Here is a 27,472-nt window from a genome sequence, read left to right on the forward strand (position 1 = left end):
CATGTTCCTAAGCAATGACAGATAGAATCAAGGCTGCAACTTCTGGCACTTCATTAAGGAAACCTGACAATTGATACAAGCTTAGCAACAAAGGATCTATATTTCAACCCCTCCAAAGGGATAAACTCTCTTGTCATATTACAAAAAAAAGGTAGGACTAAAACCAACAGAGTAAATTAACCTGTTAAAAAATACTTTATTGACTTAATACATGTATAGACAAAAAAAAATAAGAAAACAGAGGCTTCTAAGCACACATGCAGGGGAAGAGTTGATAAGTTACCGAAACGTGTGTTGGGTGATCAAATAGTTATTTCCCCCACTGGGTATGTATATATATATATATATATATATATATATATATACACAGAGAGAGAGAGAGAGAGAGTGTAAAAGTTTTGGCAACAATGGTCAAAATTACTCGTACTGTAAACAATTAAAGCAAATCTGTCAGTAGGATTTTGCGAAGTTTTAACACTGCCAACCTGACAATGCCTGTAGTTTACTTAGCAAAATCCTGCTGACAGGTTCGCTTTAAGCAAGTAGAAGGAAAACATATATATATACACTCACTGGCCACTTTATTAGGTACACCTGTCCAACTGTGTGTTAAGACTTAATTTCTAATCAGCCAATCACATGGCGGCAACTCAGTGCATTTAGGCATGTAGACATGGTCAAGACAATCTCCTGCAGTTCAAACCGAGCATCAGTATGGGGAAGAAAGGTGATTTGAGTGCCTTTGAACGTGGCATGATTGTTGGTGCCAGAAGGGCTGGTCTGAGTATTTCAGAAACTGCTGATCTACTGGGATTTTCACGCACAACCATCTCTAGGGTTTACAGAGAATGGTCCGAAAAAGAAAAAAAATCCAGTGAGCGGCAGTTCTGTGGCCGGAAATGCCATGTTGATGCCAGAGGTCAGAGGAGAATGGGCAGACTGGTTCGAGCTGATAGAAAGGCAACAGTGACTCAAATTGCCACCCGTTACAACCAAGGTAGGCAGAAGAGCATCTCTGAACGCACAGTGCGTCGAACTTTGAGGCAGATGGGCTACAGCAGCAGAGGACCACACCGGGTACCACTCCTCTCAGCTAAGAACAGGAAACTGAGGCTACAATTTGCACAAGCTCATCGAAATTGGACAGTAGAAGATTGGAAAAACGTTGCCTGGTCTGATGAGTCTCGATTTCTGCTGCGACATTCGGATGGTAGGGTCAGAATTTGGCGTAAACAACATGAAAGCATGGATCCATCCTGCCTTGTATCAACGGTTCAGGCTGGTGGTGGTGGTGTCATGGTGTGGGGAATTTTTTCTTGGCACTCTTTGGGCCCCTTGGTACCAATTGAGCATCGTTGCAACGCCACAGCCTACCTGAGTATTGTTGCTGACTATGTCCATCCCTTTATGACCACAATGTACCCAACATCTGATGGCTACTTTCAGCAGGATAATGCGCCATGTCATAAAGCTCGAATCATCTCAGATTGGTTTCTTGAACATGACAATGAGTTTACTGTACTCAAATGGCCTCCTCAGTCACCAGATCTCAATCCAATAGAGCATCTTTGGGATGTGGTGGAACGGGAGATTCGCATCAGGGATGTGCAGCCGACAAATCTGCGCCAACTGTGTGATGCCATCATGTCAATATGGTCCAAAATCTCTGAGGAATGCTTCCAGCACCTTGTTGAATCTCTGCCACGAAGAATTGAGGCAGTTCTGAAGGCAAAAGGGGGTCCAACCCGTTACTAGCATGGTGTACCTAATAAAGTGGCCAGTGAGTGTATATATATATATATATATATATATATATAGTCATCTTTTATATTTTAAAAATTACAAAAAGGAAAATAGGCCTTTCATCTTTAACTTGCTTAACTGTTCACAATAATTCTAGCTTGCACCTAGCTAGAATATTCTCTGTAGTGCCCACCTTTCCTTTTATATACAAAATAATTCTAATTTTGACCAGGGGAGCCTGAACTTTTACATGCCACATATATAGATTTATACACACTAGTGCACATATAAATATTTCTCTTAGGCCTCTTTCACACTTCCGTTTTTGACAATCAGTCAAGAGCCGCCGATTTGGAAATAAAACGGAACCACCATTTTTCTTTGCGGATCCTTTTTTTTCCCATTGACTTTCATTATTGGCGGATCTTGACGGATTGCCGTCCGTTGCATCCGTTTTTGTGCGGATCCGCCAAAATGTTGCTGTCCATCAACATCCTCAAAGACTTCCAAATGGAGCTTGCAACTTTTTTTGGCCGGCGGATCCTCCAGACACTGATTTAACCCGAAATTCTGTCTGGGTGCCGGACCAAAAAAAAAAAATTCTCTCTCTCTCTCTCCTTTTCCAGGCTGCGATTTCTTTAACATTCTTCATTTGGCGGATCCGTCAAAAAAAACGGACGGGTGGCATCCGTTGTCATCAGTACTAAAACGGATCCGCTATCCGTCCTTTTGGCGGATTTTAACTGACACAAAAAACTGAAGTGTGAAAGAGGCCTTAAGCATTTAGAATCTCCCGTATAAAATGACAAATATAAATGTTACAGTTGGTATGTTGTTGATGTGCCCTTGATATGTCGTGGTCCAGTAAAAGCTGGGAATTCTGGGTAACAGTTAGTATGACTGTCATTAGCGCTCTAACAGAGAGTTGTCACCCAGCTCAGGAACATGTAAACAGCTAAACTAATTAAATATATGCAGCAACAACCCTCATATGAGCTGAAATACCAGGCACTCTGATCTGTCAAAAATGTGAAGAAAAGGTCTATCATGCAATCCAGCTTTTCTTTTAAAGTCCACCGATAACATTTTTATTTAATGTAATTCATTCCAGATAAAATAGGAACAGAAATGAAAAGACTGACATGAAAAAGGAGTAGTCCCTTTTTTTTTCTTTCTATTTCTGTTCCTATTTTATCTGGAATGTTATCTGTGGATGTAAAAAGAAAAGCTGGATTCCATGATGCACCTTTTCATCACACTTTTGAAATCTCGCCCCCCTACAGGTTACTTGCATTTCACTGGATATGGATGACCAGCTGGACCTTAAATCACTTTTCCGGATAAACGCCTAAACTCTGATAGTCTGCTACTTATTTTCTGATCTGTCACCCACTTTACTACTGCAAAAGAGATATGATTAAGAACTCAATGAAAAGTATGTGATAGAAGAGGATATCAAAGACATATATCTACTGTAAAGACTTTATTATATAACCTTTAAATATAATAAAAAATATACTTTGCAGAAGAATTCCAAGCAAACATCAAAATCTCCATCCTCTTCTCAACATGGCATCCCAAAAAATGTGAGCTAGGGTTAGACTTTCATTAGTACATCTGGCTATCTCTACTTATAAATAGGCTAGATGTTAAATTATGTCACTCTGCTGTGGAGGCTGAGCAGGCTGGATGTGTTTTGGAGCTCAATAGAAAAATAAGCCAAAAGTGTCAAACTGCGAGTAATATTTGCTATAGACCATAGCAGTTATGTTGGACCGAACTGGGGCTAGCTCAGATGTGTATGATGTAGTCAGGATCTATAGTGTTTAGTTAGGACCACAACAAGGCTAGGGATTTATGTTTATGGTTTTGTTGCTGTGGAAAGCAATAAAAACTGCACGTGTTAAAAACTGCACGTGTTTATACAAAAACTGCATTTCTGGAGTGAACGCTACCTAAGGTCTAACGCTTACTATATAATATACAGTCACTGGCCACTTTATTAGGTACACCATGCTAGTAAGGGGTTGGACCCCCTTTTGCCTTCAGAACTGCCTCAATTCTTCGTGGCAGAGATTCAACAAGGTGCTGGAAGCATTCCTCAGAGATTTTGGACCATATTGACATGATGGCATCACACAGTTGGCGCAGATTTGTCGGCTGCACATCCCTGATGCGAATCTCCCGTTCCACCACATCCCAAAGATGCTCTATTGGATTGAGATCTGGTGACTGAGGAGGCCATTTGAGTACAGTGAACTCATTGTCATGTTCAAGAAACCAATCTGAGATGATTCGAGCTTTATGACATGCCGCATTATCCTGCTGAAAGTAGCCATCAGATGTTGGGTACATTGTGGTCATAAAGGGATGGACATGGTCAGCAACAATACTCAGGTAGGCTGTGGCGTTGCAACGATGCTCAATTGGTACCAAGGGGCCCAAAGAGTGCCAAGAAAAAATTCCCCACACCATGACACCACCACCACCAGCCTGAACCGTTGATACAAGGCAGGATGGATCCATGCTTTCATGTTGTTTACGCCAAATTCTGACCCTACCATCCGAATGTCGCAGCAGAAATCGAGACTCATCAGACCAGGCAATGTTTTTCCAATCTTCTACTGTCCAATTTCGATGAGCTTGTGCAAATTGTAGCCTCAGTTTCCTGTTCTTAGCTGAGAGGAGTGGTACCCAGTGTGGTCTTCTGCTGCTGTAGCCCATCTGCCTCAAAGTTCGACGCACTGTGCGTTCAGAGATGCTCTTCTGCCTACCTTGGTTGTAACGGGTGGCAATTTGAGTCACTGTTGCCTTTCTATCAGCTCGAACCAGTCTGCCCATTCTCCTCTGACCTCTGGCATCAACAAGGCATTTCCGGCCACAGAACTGCCGCTCACTGGATTTTTTTTCTTTTTCGGACCATTCTCTGTAAACCCTAGAGATGGTTGTGCGTGAAAATCCCAGTAGATCAGCAGTTTCTGAAATACTCAGACCAGCCCTTCTGGCACCAACAATCATGCCACGTTCAAAGGCACTCAAATCACCTTTCTTCCCCATACTGATGCTCGGTTTGAACTGCAGGAGATTGTCTTGACCATGTCTACATGCCTAAATGCACTGAGTTGCCGCCATGTGATTGGCTGATTAGAAATTAAGTCTTAACACACAGTTGGACAGGTGTACCTAATAAAGTGGCCAGTGAGTGTATATATAGTACAATCTATCATCAGTATTATACAGACAATGTGGATCTATGCAACATTTAACGTGAACATTGTGTTGCGTTTTATTATGGGTTATTTAATCTACTTTGCAGGATGCCAACTAAAGCATACGAAGAGTGAACAAGTTGTATAGTGCTGTAATAAAACATCCCAAAAAAAAAAGCAATGCACCCGTCATGTACTTCAATCTAGATCCGATCTTAAACAGAGAAATGGTGAGGTTTTGTCACAGATTTACATAGAACATATGAAGCTAGATTTGTGTCTTCTTCTTTAGGGAGCTGAGCCGCTGACAGAGGTGTCTTCAGGTTCTAGTACACATTAGAAGAAAGTCGTCAAAAAACGCTAATTTTGGAAGTAACAGACAACCATCTGATATGTATTGGAACCTCGACTCTCCCCCTGATAGACGATATTGAGGGAGAGAAAGAGTTGAAGTCTGGCAATGGCTTTCTCCTCTCTATCCTTTGAAAATACATGAAAATTAGGCCAAGCAGAGTTGTCACATGCCATCGGATAGGTCAGTGCAATGTGACTGCTGGACGGGAGGCTCATAAATCACTTTCCTTCTGGAAAACCAGAGGATCAGTTGGACTAAGCCCAGCTAATCAACAGCCATGCCAAGTTTCTGGAAGGTAAGAGATTTGTGAGCCTCCCATCAAATGGTCACAGTGCACTGACCTGTCTGATGGATCAAAGTCCCATGAATCGATACACCCAAATCAAATCAACTCAACTTGCGTGTATTGGGAAATTGGGATAAATTGTTGTGTGCTGAGAGTTAATTCAGCTTTACTAAACTATCCTATTGAGAACACATGCATGCTTGTATGAGCCGAACATGCATATGTATGAAGATGTCAATGTATCATGAAAAAAGAAGAAAAATGCAGCACTCACCAATAGAGCTGAAAAACTGTGCATCTTTATTTCACATCTATTGGTGAGTGCTGCATTTTTCTTCTTTTTTCATGACACATTGAAATATTCAAGTTTCTTCATGCAAGCTCCTCCGTTTTTTGACTGAACTATACATCGCAATACTTCAGATAAAAAGCTCCGTCTGTTAATGTGGTGATTTGTCTGCCCTAGTCTGCCGTTCATCTGTGTGCTTTCTTGCTGGGATTATATGTATGAAGATGTTGTTAGTGATAGTTTGTTCAGCTAGCAGTTGTTTAAGTTGTATGGTCACAGTTGTGACCACAGTGTTTGTATGAATGAATATAGAATCTCTGACTTTAAACTAAGAGGCCACATGACACTATGGAGATATTCTCCATTATACAGCATCTGATGGACTATGCCTCCATTTTCATTGGATGCAGAATGCATACACCTGCAGAACAAGAAGGATCCATGCACCTATATGGCTTCAGTATTACAGTCCCATGCAACTTGTAGGTTGTTCAGGATGGTGATGGTGCCGTGTGCATGAGCCCTGAAAAAGATTTCCACAAAACAAAGAATAAAAGACAATTGGATTTTATGCATTATGTCGTCATTCTTATAAGTATTCCTGGAGGCTGAGGTGTGGGCTTTCACTTTTCTGCTGGGTTTAGTTCTGGTGAACAATTCTGTTTCTTTTCGGTCTCTGGAAAGCTTTTAATCTAGTAAAAAAATAAACGAACAATATACATTAAGTTGATATCTGAAAAATGTGGTACGAAATGGTAACATAAATAGTGGAACATAAGAAAAGCTAATGGATATACTTTACTCAGATGGTGGTTTATTATAGTCATTACCAAGCCCATTATTTGTTATTATGTAGTTGTTACATGGTATGAGCAAGTTTTAGAAAATTACAAGTGGAAAATGTATATAAAATAGTTTTCTATAAGACCATGTTATAGATACTGTAAGCCAGTTATGGTCGTCATGTACATTATGGAGGTAAGGGAAGATAAGACATGTTAACAGGCAAGTACTGCTTATTTTATTATTTTATGACAGCTCCTTTAATCATGCAAGTGAAAGTTTCTTCATCGGTCTGGAAGAAAAGACCCAGGACTCTGAAAAAATGTTAAAGATCCAGGGGTAAGGCATAGAGGATAGAACACCTTATAGACAACTAAAACCGTGTCTACAGCACTGGATGACAACAGGTTCATGCAATCAGCATCAAAGAGCTCCAAAACCTGACCAACTGACTACAGGAAAAAACGGTGTTATGGTCAATTCAAGAAAATTGGCCATATACATACCGTACATACAAATCTCTAAGATTATCTACAGTGATTAAAATTGCCTTCACTGTTGCTATAATGAGATAGCAATGACATCGTTCCTTTCAGAAAAGTAAGTTGCTAACCAACACACACTCATGATACCAGAATTGCTCATCAGAATCATTCAAGTAACATCCACTTCTTCTGGAAGATGGGAAGCACCAGCAATGACTTACACTGAGAAGAAATTAGAAGCACGTCATGTACTGAAGAGCAATGACTGGATGTTCCATCATGGAAGAGTTGTACATCATGATGGCAATGTTTCTGGTCAAATGATGGCAAAATGCATTAGCCATGGTGTACCATGCTGGAATACGGAAAAAGACATACAAAATATATGGAGTTGTCCTTGTAGCAGAATAAAGATCTGGCCTTGATGCCATGGTGCCCCTGTATAGTGCAACATGAAAGAGCCCAATTGATAGTGCCTAATTCTATGTGATTAGATGGGCCAAATTTAGACTTCATACACCAAACTAGATCTCAAGGTGAAGTTACAGACTTAGGCAAGCAAATGGAGGTACTATTTGGTCCAAATTGGTGCTCTTTCAGCCAAAGGAACCTAATGGTACGGCCAGTAAATGACACAGCGCAAGAGCTCTGCTTGTGCCATTACCAGCAGGCCACAGCTGTAATAAAGTATACATCAGATGTTCCACTGCTATGGCCAGGATCTGATTTATGCCAATCCTGACTGGTAAAACTCTTAGATGCTACAATCAATGTTACCTCCCCTTGGGAAAGCTATACGCGAAACGCGCGTCGGGGCAGGGCTGGTGAGCTCACTTAATGCTCCCTCATCATGGGTAAACAACACTACTTTTAACTTACTATTTCTGTTTTACCTTTTTGCTTATGGCTACTTGTTCTTCTCAATAACATGGTTTCATGAGATTCATTGAATAGATGTATTTTATATTGAATGCTGCTTTGTATACTGGATTATTTTGATGCGCACCATCTTTTTCCTTCTTATTTGACTCATATGTATTTTATGGTAATCATCTTTTTAAGTGAATTTTTCAATAAACAATTTTTAATTTTATTGGTGGTTTATGGTTACTCTGTTTGCTCTGTTGTTCTGTTAAATCAATAGCAACCTCAGCATCTAATTATTGGGACAGAAGGGGAGGGCTCTCTCTGTTAGCCCATTGGCATCCCTTGACGTCACCACAGGAGAGGTAATGTTTGTCCATGAAAGCCAGGCCCCCAAGTCTACCAGGGACATGAATTGTGCCTGAAACGTGGCCTAATAGCCAGCTGTCAGTTTTCCACTTTAGGGTAAGTTTATCAAAACTATCTAAAAGAAAAACTGTCTATGTTGCTCCTATCAACCAATCAAGGTACAGATTTAAACCGGAGCTTTGGATGTTATGGGCAACAAAAACAGTTCTTCTTTTTGCTAAATATATTCCTTATTTTTTTATTATGTTTTCAAAGTATTCAATATGCAATAAAAATTTTGGGGGGAGAAGAAGTGACAAAAAAGCAGCATGTGTGTCACATTTTCTCTATTTTAGGCATCTACTTTTCAGACAAAAATATTGTGATATTTTATTAGTTTGGACTGAAGCGGACATTGCGATGCCATACGTATATATGTAGATTTTACATTTTATTTATGTAACAAATGGGAAAATTGTTTTGGGGACAATTCGTTAATATTGGCGCTGTGCAAGACTGGAGTAAAATTTCTGCAGTAAGAACCGCTGGCATTGTTTCAAACGGTCGTGAAAATGGCAAAAGTTGCAAAATTTTTGTGCAACTCCGTGTTGCGCAAAAATGTTGCAATTTTGAAAAGAATTTTACAACAATATTTTGTCATAAAATCTTTGATGATTCGACCCCTTATTGTTTAGTTTATGCTTATATTATTTTTTTTTAAGTATCATTTTTGGTGGTGAACGATTTTTTTTTTAAGCAGAAATTATAAAAGCTCTCCAGATCTGTCTTTCTTTCTATTGAGAATCTCTATAATTACATATGAAAAGGTTGCAGATAAGACACATAATTTGGTAAAAAAAAACACAATGACAAAAATGTGGAACTGGTTAAAATATGAATGTGACTGCGGGATGTCGTCTTACATTTCTCTTAATAATACAGAAATGATCTGAAGTGTGGCACATAAGCAATGTAAATCACTCATTGTGATACATGCTGATTTATATCGCTGCCAAAAAATCATGTTAAGACAAATGACCAGCATTGTGGGAAAGCAGCAATGATCTACAGTCTGCATTGTCATGGATTTCCAAACACAGAGTATATACAGAGTTGAGCTTACCATATAGTCCCACTAAGAGCACTTTTTTTATATACAGCATAAGGCTATGTTCCAACATGCAGAATTGCCGCTACGACATCACAGGTCATTGTCGCAAGGCATCACTAGGACCGGAAGATGCCAGGAGCGTGGCTGACAGGTGGGAACGCTGCGGGGGCCGCCGGAAGGTGAGAATATCACTTTTTTATTTTAACTCTATTTTTCACAGGGATATGGTACCCAGGGCATGGAGGACAGTCTCCTCTCCTCCAGACCCTGGGGACCATCCGCACATGTTCTGCTTACTTTGCGCATGGTGGGCTTAGCCACATGCAGAAAGTAAGCGGAACAATGCATTCCAATGTGTGCGGAATCCCCGCGACTCCGCAAAAACAATGAGCACGCTGCGTATTTTTCCGCTATGCGATTCCGCCGCGGAAATATACGCAGCATTAGAACAGCATTGCAGAATGTCATGGACTACAATGGGTTGCAGATGTTTTGCGTTTACGCCGTGTTTTCACGGCAAAAAAAGTGGCAAAAATGCTAAAAATCTGCAACGTGTGCACACAGACTAAATGTTTCTACAACAATAAAAAAAGGAATATGGAAAAAAATGCATTGTACAGCAGATACAACTTTGTATGATGTGACCACGTCTATAAATGAACCTATATGTGACACAGGTGGTGGTTACCCAAAGAGAAAATTAATTGTAGCTAGGCAGCGTAATATCGCATGACTTGCAGAATACTGGGCATAGATTCCTTTAAAATAACATAATACTACTTACATTACTGTTTTCATTTGCCACATGAACCGATGAGCCTTGGGCACACATGACCTTGTTGTAGGCCCTGCATTTGGCTTCCTTGGAACACTTTTTTTTTTAGATGTTATCCACTGCATACTACGTATATCCTGCAAGATCTATTAATTCAGGGATACGCTGAACCGCTCATCCAGAAAATTTCACTCGTCAAATGTAATAGATCCTAAAGCTTACATATTTTTCTCGCTTTCAACATATCAACTTCAACTGACGTATATACAGTGGGTTCGGAAAGTATTCAGACCCCTTTACATTTTTCACTCTTTGTTTCATTGCAGCCATTTGGTAAATTCAAAAAAAGTTCATTTTTTTTTCTCATTAATGTACAATCTTGACTGAAAATGTAGATATTTTGGCAAATTTATTAAAAAAGAAAAACTGAAATATCACATGGTCATAAGTATTCAGACCCTTTGCTCAGACACTCATATTTAAGTCACATGCTGTCCATTTCCTTGTGATCCTCCTTGACATGGTTCTACACCTTCATTGGAGTCCAGCTGTGTGTAATTAATCTAATAGGACTTGATTTGTAAAGGCGCACACCTGTCTATATAAGACCTCACAGCTCACAGTGCATGTCAGAGCAAATGAGAATCATGAGGTCAAAGGAACCTCATGAGCAAGAATAATTTATGGGCCCTTTGCAGTTAAACAGCTCAACATTATGACCTGCTTTGGAGATAGTAGAAGCCCCTTTACCTCTTGGACCCCCGCACATGTAAGCCACATTCATACATTCAGTATTTGGTCAGTATTTCACATCAGTATTTGGAAGCCAAAACCAGGGGTGGAACAATCAGAGGAAAAGTATAATAGAAACACATCATCCTGGACTCCCAATTACAGAATGAACAACTTTTGAGTCATTAATAACCCAACACAAACAGCCCAAAGTAATTTTAGCAAAATTATACCAAATTCTTCTAACAGACTCGCTACCTATTAAACGGGCCTATATTTCAGCATGGGAGAAAGAACTTGACATTAAACTACATGACTGGGAGGTTGAGCACATATATAAAAATTCGTTTGGCCCATCCAGATGTGTTAGAGTCCAAGAAAATTCATATAATACCATTATAAGATGGTACAACACCCCAGTAAAGATGCATACATGGTGCCCCAATGTATCCCCAACCTGCTGAAGATGTACTAAAGAGAACGGGACGTTTCTGCATATTTGGTGGTCATGTGATAAAAGCGGCCAAATTAATCATCCCAACGAAATAGAGATCTCAGAACTGCCCGAGTGTTATTGAGTGGATCCAAAAGGTAGATCTGATTTATTATATAGAAGAAATTTGATTTTACACTCATTTTTCAAGAAATAAATTTAGGGTAATCTGGGCGCCGTGGGTATCATATAGAGAGTCTGCTGAATATCTTAAGGCAACAAACCGGGAATCTGAGGCAGTGGGTTAGTGTCAGATCTCCACTCCAAAACCCGTCAAATTATAACCAGTTACCAAAGCTCTGCTTGCTAGTTCTCACGGAATTAGCACTCAATAACCGCCAATACCATTGCCCATCTTTGAAATTAAAGAGTACCATCGTTCCTTCCCCCACTCCCCCTTGAACCCCCTTTTCTATACTTCCCATATATGTTCATCTATACTAATGTTCAATACTTGTTGTATAGATATGTAGGCACTGTTTCACTATTCTGCGAGATACAGCAGTAGGAAAAATACAGATAAATTGCTTTAGGATGAAGATTTGAAATTACTATTTCTAAGAAACTTGCCATGTAAATTGATATCGCTTATTGAAGGATAATACTGTAATATCTTATTGTACCTTTTTTGGATGTATACCATGTTAAGACACGGTTGTAATTTTCATAAAAACCTAATAAAGTATCAAGATAATGCAGCTATTACTATGGCAGTTAGTCTCGGCAGGAGTCAGGACCACACACTATCTACCTGTCTCTTTTGGGTATGTCTGCTGAGTAAGCCATTCTTATTACTTGGACCTAGCTTTTCTTAACCTATCTTATTTCTTCACCATGTTTACATATGCCCTCACAGTGTTTGCTCCTTTAGTCCTCACTCTCCTTCGCTATCCCCAAACCCCAGCAGCCTCTAACCAAATAATCATCTCCCCTTCCCTCTTTCCTCCCCACCTGACCTCCTCTGGTGAACTGCTCCTCAACCTCAAATCTGTCCGAACGAAACATAAAACAAGCTGCCCACTCTCCTCCTCACTGCTGGCGACATATCTCCCAATCCTGGACCCCCACAGCTCTCACCCCCCACTACTTCCCCTTCCTACCCCTCCCTATCTAATAAGAACTACCACAATCTTTCCAACTTAAAACCTGTGCCATTGACACCCAATCCCCTGCTCCCTCTCTTGGGAGCACTTTGGAATGCCCGCTCCATATGCAATAAGCTCCATGTGATTCATGTCCTCTTTCTCTCTCACAATCTTGCCTTCCTCGGCCTCACAGAAACATGGATGACACCCTCTGACACCGCCTCCCCTGCTGCGCTGTGTTAAGGCGCCCTCCACTTTACCCACACTCCTCGCCCTGGCAACAGACACGGTGGAGGAGTGGGTCTTCTCCTTTCTTCCAACTGCACCTTCAACCCAATCCCACCTCTTCCCTCCCTAATCCTTCCCTCTTTTGAAGTCCACTCTGTCCGCATCTACTCTCCCTCCAACCTCCAAGTGGCCGTCATATACCGACCTCCAGGCCCGACCACTGCCTTCATTGACTAATTCTCTACCTGGCTTCTTCATATTCTTTCAACTCACACCCCCACTATCATCATGGGTGACTTCAACATCCCCACTGATACCCTTCAGTCAGCAGCCTCCAAACTCTTGTCCCTTACTTCATCCTTTGGACTTACTCAGTGGTCCTCCTCAGCCACCCACACAGATGGACACATATTAGACTTGGTCTTCACCCGTCTCTGCTCTCTTTCTAGCTTCACCAACTCCCCTTTCCCTCTATCTGACCATCATCTACTCACTTTCTCATCCCTGTCCTCCTCACCTGGCACCCATGTCCAGCAACACGCACACCCCTGCAGAAACCTTGCACACCTAGACACCCACGTGCTCTCTGACTCTATTCTACCACTGGCATCCATATCCTCACTCCATGACACAGACGGTGCCACTGTTTTCTACAATGCCACTCTCGCATCAGCTATTGACACGGTTGCCCCTCTTGTTCATTGCAGAATGCGACGTATCAACAGACAACCCTGGCACAATAACACCACTAAAAAGCTCCGGCAAGTGTCCAGGATTGCAGAGCGGCGCTGGAAGAAAACAAATTCGCAAGATGACTTCACCACATTCAAACAGGCAACACTCGATTTCAAATCTGCCCTCACCTCTGCTAAACAGGCCTACTTCACAAACCTCGTATCTTCCCTATCTTACAACCCAAAACAGTTATTCAAAACTCCTCCAACCTCCCTCATCTCTGCCGAGGACTTTGCCACACACTTCAAAAACAAGATTGACCAAACAAGGCAAGTCTTCATCACTCAACCACCACAACCCCTTTGTATTCCAGACCAATGCCCAAACCCCATAACCTCACTTTCCAAAATCACTGAAGGGGAGCTTAATCGCCTCTTCTCCAAATCGCACCTCACAACCTGTGCACTTGACCCCATCCCATCCCACCTCCTCCCCAACCTCACCACCACACTTATCCCATCCATAACCCACCTCTTCAACCTATCACTAGCGTCCGGTACCTTCCCTTCTGCTTTCAAGCATGCCACAATCACGCCTATCCTTAAAAAGCCAACCCTCGACCCAACCGCTATGTCCAGCTATCGCCCAATATCATTGCTACCATTCGCTTCCAAACTCCTGGAACAGCACGTCCATGCTGAACTTTCCTCCCACCTATCATCTAACTTGCTCTTTGACAATCTACAATTTGGTTTCCGCTCCCATCACTCCACTGAGACAGCGCTGACCAAAATTACTAACGACCTACTTACAGCCAAATCAAATGGACAATACTCTATACTCCTGCTTCTAGACCTGTCCTCTGCATTTGACACAGTTGACCATTGCCTCCTACTACAGATCCTCTCCTCCTTCGGCATCAAAGGCCTTGCCCTATCCTGGATCACCTCATACCTTTCCAACCGCACATTCTGCGTCTCCCACTCCCACACCACCTCCTCATCCCACCCTCTCTCTGTTGGAGTCCCCCAAGGCTCTGTTTTAGGACCCCTACTCTTCTCAATCTATACACTTGGTCTGGGGTAACTCATAAAGTCCCACAGATTCCACTACAACCTTTATGCTGATGACACTCAGATCTACCTCTCTGGCCCAGACATCACCTCTCTGCTGTCCAGAATCCCAGAGTGTCTATCAGCCATATCCTCCTTCTTCTCCTCTCGCTTCCTCAAACTCAATGTAGACAAATCTGAACTCATCATGTTTCCTCCATCTCACAGATCTTCCTTACCCGACCTAACTATAACAATTAATGACATCACACTTCCCCAGTACCAGAAGTCTGCTGCCTCGGAGTAACCTTTGACTCTGCCCTGTCCTTCAAACCGCACATCCAAGCTCTTTCTACCTCCTGTCGCCTCCAGCTCAAAAATATTTCCAGAATCCGTCCTTTCCTCAACCCTCAATCTACTAAAATGCTTGTACATGCCCTCATCATCTCCTGCCTCGACTACTGAAACATCCTTTTCTGTGGTCTCCCTGCTAACACTCTTGCACCTCTCCAGTCCATCCTTAACTCTGCTGCCCGACTAATTCATCTCTCTCCTCGCTACTGCTCCGCTTCTCCCCTCTGCAAATCTCTTCACTGGCTCCCATTCCCTCAGGGTAACCAGTTCAAATTACTAATACTGACCTACAAGGCCATCTATAACCTGTGTCCCCCATATGTCTCTGAACTAATCTCACGATACCTTCCCTCACGTAATCTACGGTCCTCCCAAGACCTCCTTCTCTCCTCCACACTTATTCGCTCCTCACCCAACCGCCTCCAAGACTTCTCCCGAATAGCCCCTATTCTCTGGAATTCTTTGCCCCAACAAGATCGACTATCAACCACACTTGGATCCTTCAGACGGAACCTGAAAACCCACCTCTTCAAGAAAGCCTACTGCCTGCAATGACGCCGCTACCTCCTCACCACTACCGGAGATATCATCTCAACCAACACCGGAACTGCTGCAACCCACCAACCTACTGTCTCCTTCCCTACCATCCTGTAGCATGTAAGCCCGAAAGGGCAGGGTCCTCTCTCCCCTCTGTATCAGTCTGTCATTGTTAGTTTGTTTACTGTAAGTGATATCTGTAATTTGTATGTAACCCCTTCTCATGTACAGCACCATGGAATCAATAGTGCTACATAAATAAATAATAATAATAATAATAATAATAAAAAGATATTTAAAAGAAACAAAAAACATCACCACTTCTGTATTTTTAACCCAATCCTGGTTTTGGCTCCCAAATACTAATGTGAAATACTGAACATTTGGGAAGAGTTGGCAAGCATGCTAATGAAGCAGGTAAGCTAAATAGATTGGAAAGAGAAAGGCCAGGTTTTCTTTTAAAAATAAATGCCAAATTACTAAAATTAATAAAATCTCTTGGAAACCAAAGTCAGTTGTACCAAGCACTTTGAACGACGTCCATCCAGTAGTTCTTCTTATCTCTGATCTGTTAGTGATGAAGGACCAGGGTTCTAGACGTTGTCAGGATACCACTGAGCAGAACATGTACATTTCTAATCAAAAAATACATGTGACTTTGTTGAGCTCATTAACGAATGTTTTCCTGCAGTCAGACAGTAAAATCATTTAGTGTTGCGTAATTATGACAAGTGTGATTTCTTACTCATAAGACGATTAAGTCTCCAAGGCTTTAGGAGTTATAATTCCAAGTATTGGATTAAAGCCTTGGAGAATTAATTAATTAAAATGGTGAAATATAACATGTGTAAGGAAGTATGTAAACAATGTAAAATTGTAATGCATATCCAGAGAAAAAGGAATTTATGATCTGAGAAATGTGGGACATACAATGGACGACATAATATGTACTGAAGAGGGATTAAAAAGTAAGAATTTTAGAGTTATCAAACATGAGCTATACAGTTGTGGCCAAAAGTATTGACACCCCTGCAATTCTGTCAGATAATACTCAGTTTCTTCCTGAAAATGATTACAAACACAAATTCTTTGGTATTATCTTCATTTAATTTGTCTTAAATGAAAAAACACAAAAAGAATTGTCCTAAAGCCAAATTGGATATAATTCCACACCAAACATAAAAAAGAGGGTGGAAAAAAGTATTGGCACTGTTCGAAAAATCATGTGATGCTTCTCTAATTTGTGTAATTAACAGCACCTGTAACTTACCTGTGGCACCTAACAGGTGTTGGCAATAACTAAATCACACTTGCAGCCAGTTGACATGCATTAAAGTTGACTCAACCTCTGTCCTGTGTCCTTGTGTGTACCACATTGAGCATGGAGAAAAGAAAGAAGACCAAAGAACTGTCTGAGGACTTGAGAAACCAAATTGTGAGGAAGCATGAGCAATCTCAAGGCTCCAAGTCCATCTCCAAAGACCTGAATGTTCCTGTGTCTACCGTGCGCAGTGTCATCAAGAAGTTTAAAGCCCATGGGCACTGTGGCTAACCTCCCTAGATGTGGATGGAAAAGAAAAATTGACAAGAGATTTCAACGCAAGATGGTGCGGATGTTGGATAAAGAACCTAGTCTACTCACTTGCACATTAGAAGTGTTAACCCGCTTTTGATTGACAGTGCTCACTTCCCAGAGCGAGCAATTTCTGAATGCTGCTGGCGTGAATGCACATTTGTACTTCCAATGCCCGGCTGTATTCTTTAGGCTGATGCTGCTCTTTACAGTAATACACACAGAAGTGTAGCGAGTGGCTTCAGAGAACTACTTTCTGAAGCCGCATGCTACACTTCCAGGAACATTAGTGAAGCGAGCAGAAGCAGCAGAAAGAAGACATAGACAAGAAGGCGCCAGGCCATTGTGAGCGCATGTCTGGGGATAGGCAATGTTAGTACACAAGAACACATGCCAGCAGTATTCAGACAATCCTCACTCTTGGACGCGAACACTGTCAATCAGAAGAAGTGAATGTAAGGAAAGGAGATTGTGGATGTTACGCACTGCTGGTGGGTGAAAAAGCGAATCCACGTACACACAGGAAGCATATGGGATTATTTATTTGTCAACGCATTTCAAAGTTAACATAATTCTTCAGGATGAAAAACTTCTTCCACAGGACAAAAAGTGGGGGAAGACACACATTATGCAAATGACTAGTGGCAACAAACTCTTGACCACACCAAGAGTGCACAATAGCCCCTCATTTGCATACAAATTCAAAGTTAAGAAGGCATGAAAAAAACATCTCAAACTTTTCTGTAATAGAGCACTGTCAGTGAAAAGCTGACAGATCTTAAAAAGGCTTCCACGATCAGGCTTTGCACAACCTCAGGGGAACCCTGGTCTTTTCCCTTTATTCCCTATCCAGGAAGCTGAACTTACAAAGGGCCCTCTGGGTTGCGTCCATACAGTGGCAGCTGACCGTTGGAACATGATGGCAGAGAATAATCAGAATGCTGGGTCAGAACCAGGAATACAAAAATCAGCAATAAAATCAAGAGGTAGTCAAAACACAAGCCGAATTCAAACACAGGAATAAAGAGGCTAAGTAAGAGCAGTGCAGCAGGTGTGAACCAGAGAAAGTACAACCTGTAACTGGCAGCCAGAAATTGACTATTGTGGGTTTAAAAAGGGAGGAGTATTGCATATGGATCATAAGAGGAAGCTGCTTACACTAATTACTAGCCCTGCAACACACAAGTCACTTGGAGAAGTTGACAACATGTCCCAGCTATTTCAAAGTTAAAATCAAACACAATACCATCACCTAGCAGCAGCCACAGTATTAGGGCCTAGCGACAACTATACAGGTAGTAGTAGCTAGAGATGATTGAACTTGTTTGGAAAACATTTGCCAATCTCAAATTCGACATGAACCTTGCCCATTTGGATTCCTGTTCGGATTCCTGATCATTTTCCTCAAAATTGGCAAAATTCGGTCTATGTTCGGTAAATTATCAAGTTTCTATTAATATTTTTGTTAGGACTTTGGCTAGGATAGTGGTGCTGTATGATGAGCAAGGGGATGTGTTTGGTGAGGAAAGAGGGTGGGGAGAGGTCAGAGGAGAGGCTGACTGTTATTCTGATTATTTATTTATTAATTAACAATGTGTGGAGATTTCGGCAGCCAATCAGGGAGTAGAAGCCATCCACAACATCCAGACACAAGGATTTGTGTCATTGGCTGCCGAAGTCACATGTTCGTCTCCATAAAAAAACACAGACATGTGGCTTCAGTCCTATTTTGTGAGTGTAACAATGTAGAGAGGATGCTGCTGCTGCAAGTAGGCAGATAGTTAGCGAAGCGGTTTATTGTCAGCTAGTTCAGATAGATAGGATCCTGTGTCAAACTGACCTTCCAGCATATAAATCTGGAGTGCTAATTCTGCGATACAGCGACCAATCACCATTTCAGCACATAATTCCTTTGTGCTAAGTCTGTGGTCCAGCCACACTATTTTAATATATATTAAATTATAATCTATATATATAAAACTGAGTGTATATATGTATGTTTGTGTATCAAGCCACGCACACTCCACATAGCAACCAAAGCATCTTTCATTTCACCAGAGCTGTTTAAAAGATGAAAGCCGAGCTGTGATTGGTTGATATGAGCAACAGTTTTCCTTGCAGACAGTTGTGGTAACTGAGGCCTATTATTCTTATAATTTCTATGGTGTTATCGTCCTTCTGTAAAGCTGGAAATAACACAATTTATTACCGTGCTGACACAGACCACCCTCTGACACAAACTGCAGTGGGAGCCCAAGGGGAGGCCAGTATCACATAGGATAGGATTAGATACACGGCTCAGCAGACTGTATCACACAGGATAGGTGTTAGGGTTTCTAGGTAGAAAACCTGAGAGTGGACCCTCTGGGTCGTGGCTCCAGAGCCCCCGAGGGCGAGCGGACCAGGTGATGACCACCCCCTATACAGGGAGCGTTAGGGGCAGGCCCAAGGGAGATGGAACCACGACAGCCGGAACCAAAGGGACAACCCAGGGTAAATACAGGAGAGCAGATCAGAGTGTGGAAAGGTATACGAGGGGTAGAGTAGATCCAAAGAAGCAGGAGGCAGGCTGTGGAAGCCCGAAGGGTCAGGACGGAACCGGGACCAGAAGCTGAAAGGAAGATGAGGGAAAAAGGGTTAGGAAAGGCTGGGCCTGGGAAATGAGACAAGGAACGAGACAGGGGAAGGAGCATAAAATACAGGAGGCAGGCAACAATAGGGCAGAGGTACAGGAGAGGGACCGGCACGGGAACACAGGAGGAGGAAGCAGAGGAACCAAGGAGGACGGTAGGCAGAGACAGGAAGACACGGGAGCAGGCTACAGGCGGGGACAAAGGCAGAGATACAGGAGAGCGCAGCACAGAGGATGCGCGGGGACCTGATGGCCAAGGGTGACGCTGCGCAAGGATAGCGGGCGCCACGGGCTAAGACAAACAGGCGTCTTACCTGTCCAGACGCCCAGCTGAAATACCCGGTGGGCGCCGCCATGATGGGGCGGAGCCACTGGGTCACGTGCCCCCAGGATGCACAGAGGCCGAGGAAGGGTGAGCGCGCATGCGCGGACCTCCGACGCGCCGAACCCCTGCAAAGCCAGACAGGGGACGGCGCGTGAGCGGAGAGGGGGGGCGCCGGCATGAGGACCCCAGGTGAGCGCCGGCGGGCGCAACAATAGGATTAGATACACAGCTCAGCAGACAGTAACACACAGGATAGGATTAGATACACAGCTCAGCAGACAGTAACACAAATAGGATTAGATACACGGCTCAGCAGACAGTATAACACAGGATAGGATTAGATACATGACTCAGCAGACAGTATTACACAGGATAGGATTAGACACGGGTCAGCAGTCAGTATCACACAGGATAGGATTAGATACATGGCTCAGCAGACAGTATCACACAGGATAGGATTAGATACAACAGGATAGGATTAGATACATGGTTCAGCAGTCAGAATCACACAGGAGGATTAGACACATGGCTCAGCAGGCAGTATCACACAGGATAGGATTAGATACACGGTTCAGCAATCAGTATCACAAGGATAGGATTAGATGCACAGGTCAGCAGACAGTATCACAAAGGATACGATTGGATACACGGCTCAGCAGACAGTATCACACAGGATAGTATTAGATATACAGCTCAGCAGACAGTATTACATAGGATAGGATTAGATACCACAGGATAGGATTAGATACACGGTTCAGCAGGCAGTATCACACAGGATAGGATTAGATACACAGCTCAGCAACAGGATGTGCCAAAGGATAGGACATTTTTATTCCAAGAATTCCACTCATTCCATCTGATTTGCCTTTTGATTTTAAACGCCTCCAGTTTCCAGTTCAACTGCTATTTGCAATGTCCATTAACAATGCTCAGGGACAGTCCTTGAAAGTAGTAGGGATCGATTTAAGTAGTAGGGATAGATTTTCAATCTCCATGATTTTCTCATGGTCAACTTTACGTGGCCTGTTCAAGAGTTGGAACTGCCAAAAATCTGTTCATCTTTGCACCGAAAGGAAAAACCAAAAATGTTGTTTATCAAAAGGCTCTTGAATGAATTTGAAAAAAAAATACTATCAATACTTGGGTAATAATATAGTTAATTTGTGTTGCAAATCTGTAGTGTTGAATATATGATGTGAAATGTTTTTATGTGCAATATAATCATTAGAATTTGTTATAACTAACCACAGTTGGTTACTATGCCCAGGCAACGCCGGGCTCTTCAGCTAGTTATATAAATATTTGTGGAAAAATCAAGAAATTGCTGATATAATTTTAACCCTTCTAAATTTCTAATAAGAAATATTATTTTTTAAAAATGATGTTGATGTAAAGTAGACATGTGGTAAATGTTATTTATTATCACTCTTGTGTGTTATAATTCTCTGGTTTAATTGCATAACAATTCAAAGTTTGAAAATTGTGAAATTTTCACTTTTTTTTGTAAAATTTTCAATATTTTAATAATAAACGCAAATCATTTCGACCAAAATTTACCACTAACATGAAGTACAATGTGTCACAAAAAACCATTCTTAGAAACACTGGTATATGTTGAAGTGTTACAGAATTACAAATTCATAAACTGACATTGGTCAGAGTTGTAAAACTTGGCCTGGTCAGGAAGGTGAAAACAGGCTTGGAGATGAAGGGGTTAAAAGGAATTAATTTTAAGACTACATCAAAACCTGATTTCTTACGGGAGAGCAGTGAAAAGTGGTATATGGCATATATTATGTATGAAAACAATTGCCATTTTTTTGAATCAGCAGGTCAAATACATCCAAAAACAGGTCTAACATTTGAGGCACCAAAATGTGTGTTTACCGGTGTACAAGTGTTACTTCCTTGTGGAATACATAGTATAAGTATATAAGTAATTGGGAATTATAAAATTATACTGCATAAAATAAGAGGTTGCACTGTGACCTTCCCTGTCTAAATAAGAGGAATTCTAACTTACCATGGACCTGTTATCTTATTTTTCATACCATAGGGGCTTGAGCTTCAGAGAAATGGCCACAGGAGATGGAGCGTGTGCAGACTGACATCTCGGCCACACAGTGACAATTCAGTGCCGACAACGGTCGCTGACAGCTGAGCAGCATGGGAAGAGATGCGGAGACCCACGATGTCGGTCCCCATACTCAGTTCTGTCAATCTGACGGACCGATCACAGCATGATTGCGCAGTATTTTAGCAGTAAAAATGCAATTATTCTTTCTTCAACACTCAATGGTATAAATTTCTAAGAGGCACATGTGGCATCAACATGCTCACTGCACCCCTAGGTGAATTAAATGAGAGGTGTAGTTTGTAAAATGATGTAATTTATGGGGTATTTCTTCTGTTCTGGCACCTCAGGGGGCCCTGCCAATGTGACATGGCACCCTCAAACCAGTCCAGCAAAATCAGAAGTTCAATATGACGATTCTGCCCTTCTGAGATTTTTATGGTGCCACAAAAATAGTTTTTGACGACATATGTGGAGAAATTGTAAAAAAAATACTAAGGTGCATTTTCTACTCTGACCCTTGTGAAAATAAAAAAATTGGGGGTAAAAAACATTTTTGTAGGAAAAACGTGATTTTTTATTTTCATGGCTCTACGTTATGAAGTTCTGTGAAGCACCTGGGGGTTAAAGATGCTCACCACACATTTAGCTAGATGCATTCCTTGAGAGCTCTAGTTCTAGGCCCCATGATTCACATACACAATGGCTTTTAAGGGGTTAAAGGGAATCTGTCACCTAGAGAAAGGCTATTTACCTGGAAATATACTGGCAATCTGCAGGTAAATGGCATTTAAATTATGCAGTTACAGTCATCCATGAAGGCGCTGTAATCAGTCCCCAGTACATTGAATGACATTCTGATCTGCACACACACTCTGTACACACACTCTACAGTGCAGTATGTCAATCATAGTGTTAACGAGTTATTATAGCCGGCTCTCTGTAGAGTGAGCGATGACTGCAACACTCACCTGCACCGCCCCGATGATTGGAAGCAAGCGGCTGCAGGGAAAATATAACTAATTTTCTCTCTGTAGCTGGCTAAATAGGTTTTAAAGGGAGTCTCTCACCCCATTTTTCGAGTATCAGCTGCTGGCACCGCCATAAGGGGCTTATCTACAGCATTCTGTAATGCTGTACATAAGCCCCCGATGTAACCTGAAAGATAAGAAAAACACGTTAGATTATACTCACCACGGCGTTCGGTCCGGTCCGATCGGTGTCACCGTCCCATCCAGACCTCTCTGACCTTTCCCGACGCCTGCACACTGCAGTACTTTACTCTGCCCTCAACAGGGCAGATAAAGAACGCTTGCGCAGGAGCCGAGGGAGGACATCATCGTATGGAGATGGGAGGTGCCGGACCGCGACACCCACCGCACCCGACTCCGCCCCCCCGGTGAGTATAATCTAACATGTTTTTCTTATCTTTCAGGTTTCATCGGGGGCTTATCTACAGCATTACAGAATGCTGTAGATAAGCCCCTGATGGTGGTGGCCGCAGCTTATAGGCCGAAAATGGGGTGACAGATTCCCTTTAAACACTATTTACTTGCAGATCACCCCTAAACAAGAAGGTAATTAGTATGAACTGACAGGTTCCCTTTAAAATTCAACAACATTAGTTATTATGTGTCTAAAACATGACATGAAGGATATTTTCATCTCCAATTAAAACAGATTTCTGACGTACTTTAATAAATTAGCTCCAGTGTTTCCTTTAAATTTTTTGTCTTAATTTATTTTCTTTTTTTAATAGCAATGATAGGAATATTTTTCTGGATAAACTATCGTGCGCTTTCTCCTCTAGCTGCTTTACATATTTTTCTGCACATAATAGGACTATGTTCCCCCATGTTTTATTGTATAATCTTCCATTTTTTGCATTTATGCCCAATAATCACCTGCGTGATTCATAGCTTTGTTTATTTGCACGGTGCAAATATAACACCTGCTAACAGACAATTATAATAATTGTTTTTATAAATAACAAGGGACAATGAATGCTTTTAGCAAATTAAAAGTAATTAGATTCCTAACAAATTCAGTTACCAGATATTTAATCCTCACGATTTACTGAATGCAGTTAATTATCTGAGCAGCTTTCTTCACTGGCGTCACTGTAGCTATCCCTATAAAACAGGAGAAGAAAGAGAATAATCATTTTAATAGCATTGAATTCCATTGACGATATTCAGTACAAATAATTCCTTAAATGGCAATCTGGTAAAAAGTTATCAGTCCGTAGTTGTTGTTTTTTTTTTCAGTGTACTGGATCCACTTTTGGTGCATGCATCAGTATTTACCATTTTTGATGCATCAGTTTTCGTCATCTGAAAGCTTCTCCTACCCATTGAACATATGAGCATGTAGTTCCTTCAAAGACAAGTCCAGCAATACCTTTACATGGCCAATTCCTTTCCTCCGTTACTGATTAATATGCGTTCAAATTTATATGCAAATGAGGCTGAAGATCTGATGCCTCCGCCCAACGCCCCCATCTATTTGACTTACAGTCTCAATGCAAAGGAATCTGTCAGAAGGATTTCACAATTCCATACTATTTATATACCCATGTAGCTCGTCTAAACACAAATCCTCTGCTACTGAGAAATCAAGAGTTTGAATTGCTATGCAAATAAGGATGTGTAGCTTTCGTAGATCTGAACCCTCTGTCACTCCAGCTCTATTACCAGCCCAGTGCGGTCTTCTCAAGCTTGACTGACGGCCCCTATGTTGTATGACATCAGGCAAAGGGACTGTCAGTCAAGAAAGAGCAGGAAGCACTGGGTGGGGAATAGAGCTGGAGTAATAAAGGTTTCATATTTACCATAGTCCTTCAGCCTCATTTGCATATTAGGTCAAATGCTAATTTCTCAGTAATGGGGAAACTGTCTGGACATTTAAAGGTATTAATTGACTTGTCTTTGAAAGAGCTACATGCACATATAAATAGTTTGGGGTTAAAATCCTGCTACAAGATTCCATTTCAGGCAAAAGAGTATGACTTCAGGGAAAGTAATCATCACTGAAGCAGTAAGAGGCAGTGCCAGATGGGGAATAGAGCTGGGGTGACAGAGGCTTCAGATCTACAAATTGTTCTTCAGACTCGCTTGCATACGAACTTGAACAATGATTTCTCAAATTGTCTAAGTAAAAGTATCGCTGGACTTTTCTTTGAAAGAGCTACATGTGCATATAAGTAGCTTGGGGTATGAAATCCCTTTAAGGAAGTATGCATTATTACAAAACACGCAGAATACCTCAGCTCTATTTTCAGTTTGAGTTTAAAGAAGTAAAGAAATGTATTTATTCATGCAATTCCATGTAACCAGAGATAACTTCAGAACAATTAACGTTTCGTCCCTGAATCCACACCTTCATCTGAATTGTGCAGGTTGTAGATGGAAATGTGTATAGCGCTATGGTGGATGCGACAGACATCGCTGCTGCGTGGCTCTATGAAGTTACACCGCATAGAGGCTATCAGTCAAGCAGGAAAAGGCGGCGCTGGGTGGGGAATAGACCTGGTGTGACAGAGGCTGCAGATCTACCCTAGCCATTTACATATCAAATCAAATGCTGGATTTTTCTTTGAAAAACCTATATGCGAATATAAACAGTTTGAGGTGTGGATGTCATGATCCAGGACGGGATTTCGCTTTGACCCGTCCTGGTTACACTATGGGTTAATTGTGCTGCCTCTCTCTGGCAGCAGGAGGCTATTTAGTGCTCACTGGACCTGGGTCCGGTGTCAGTTATACTCCTGCCCTCAGCTGAGTTAAGTGACCTCTTGTATACGTGTGCCTTGTGCCTGATATCTTGCTTGCTTGTTCGGTTGTGATCTGGTTCTGTCCCTGTTACGAGTTCTGCCTGACCCTCTTGTACTACGCTACCTCTCGTGTATGACTCTCTGCTTGTGACCCGACTCCTCTCTGCTCGTCCCCTTGGTACCACGTCGCCCTCTTGTGTATGACCTTTGGCTCTGTCTGACTACCCGTCTCTTTGTCCCTCCTGTACCTCGTTTGTCCGTACTGCTGTGACCTCTGTTTTGCCTGACTCTGAGTTGTTTGTATGGTGTCCTGTCCTATCTGAATACAGGACGCTAAGCCCCGCCCCCTTGCAGTCACATGACCATAGGTCCCGTGCAAGCTTACTCATTTTCAGTGTCCGCAGGTCCTATGCTTCTTTACCTTCCAGCGCTGACTGGACCCTGACACTATTAGCCTGAAGCACACATGGTCACCTCTGCTGCCCCGCTCCCCAGGTAACTTTCAGCACTGCTTCTGTACTCAGGACACGCGCACTGGCTCTATGAGCAAGTGCAGTGCGGTGTCTCTGACAGTGGAATCCTGCTGACATATTACTTTAAAGTCATGCTTGGGTATTTCAACTCTTCTAAGGTGTAAAAATACATAATATACCTCAAGTGATATGTTACTAGGGGGCAGGGACGAGTGGATAATGCACAGATTATATCCCACACACTTCACACTTAGATTTAGAAACTGTAGTGGATGAAAAATCACTGATAGAAGCAGATTAGCACAATATAAGAAATCAACCACATGCAGAGTATAACAAATTATAATATATGAAACTTTTAATGAAGCATTGTATGAGCTGCCCCTGCCAAGTTAAACAAAACTTTTTTGGGGGGGTTGTGAAGAGGGGAGGGATTTATTAAGTCACTTTCAATAATTTCCTGGTAAAATAATGATTCAATATAGTTACAGAGGTGAGTTTTGCAACAGTGTTTTTTTTTTTTACAACACTCTGTTCAGTTTTCAAAAATGTAGGTAGGGCTGCACAGTGGCTCAGTGGTTAGCACTGTTGCTTTGCAGCATTGGGGTCCTGACCTCAAATCCCACCAAGGACAAAATCCATAAGGAGTTCTCAGCGTGTTTCTGTGGGTTTCCTCCGTTTTCCTCCCACACTCCAAAGAGATCCGAATAGGGAGTTCAGATTGTGAGCCCCAATGGGGACAGTGATGACAATGTCTGTAAAGTGCTGTGGAATGTGATAGCGCTGTATCAGCAATGTATAATAAGTCCCTGCTTCTCCTCCATAACGCTGGCTGGGTACCGCACTACTCAGCTCTCCTACTATTGTTTTAATGTTGATGTTTAACGGCGGCAAAAAATCAGTGGCCGCAGCAGCAACCATCGCGTTGTAAGATTTGCAACTATAAAATATCTACAAATACTATTTTGCATAAAGTTTTATATAGTAAAATGGAGGGGGTTTTTTTATAACCAAAAGGTCTGAATACATTGTCCCTAGTAAAGATGCAAATGTTGGATTTATCCAGCGTCACATCCATAGGTAATGATTAAAATCAAAGCCCTTTATTATTGCATGTTAAAATTAAAGATTAAAAACATTCCTGACAAATAATGCCAAAGATATTCAGTACAAACTTTACGCGTTTCGAATAATTCAGTTCTTATTCATAGTACAATCC

The 27,472-nt window shown here is 41.8% G+C and overlaps 1 protein-coding gene across 4 annotated transcripts in view; it reads right to left on the reverse strand.

Moving 5' to 3' along the window:
* Positions 1-3,211: 3,211 nt before the first annotated feature.
* The window catches only part of CTPS2 (CTP synthase 2), a 249,215-nt gene continuing 224,954 nt past the window's right edge, over positions 3,212-27,472 (reverse strand). For 3 of the 4 annotated variants that reach the window (XM_073565279.1, XM_073565278.1, XM_073565276.1), the window contains one exon: positions 3,212-6,574. In XM_073565279.1, coding sequence (XP_073421380.1) covers positions 6,523-6,574 — 52 coding nt within the window. In that variant the 3' untranslated portion in view covers positions 3,212-6,522. Of the gene's footprint in view, positions 6,575-24,060; positions 24,141-27,472 lie in introns of all 4 variants that reach the window. The other variant, XM_073565277.1, reaches the window with a different exon arrangement.

This window comes from Dendrobates tinctorius, unplaced genomic scaffold (genome assembly GCF_039654945.1).
Source record: "Dendrobates tinctorius isolate UK_male_01 unplaced genomic scaffold, ASM3965494v1 ptg000016l, whole genome shotgun sequence".
In the NCBI taxonomy this organism is placed as follows: Eukaryota; Metazoa; Chordata; class Amphibia; order Anura; family Dendrobatidae; genus Dendrobates; species Dendrobates tinctorius.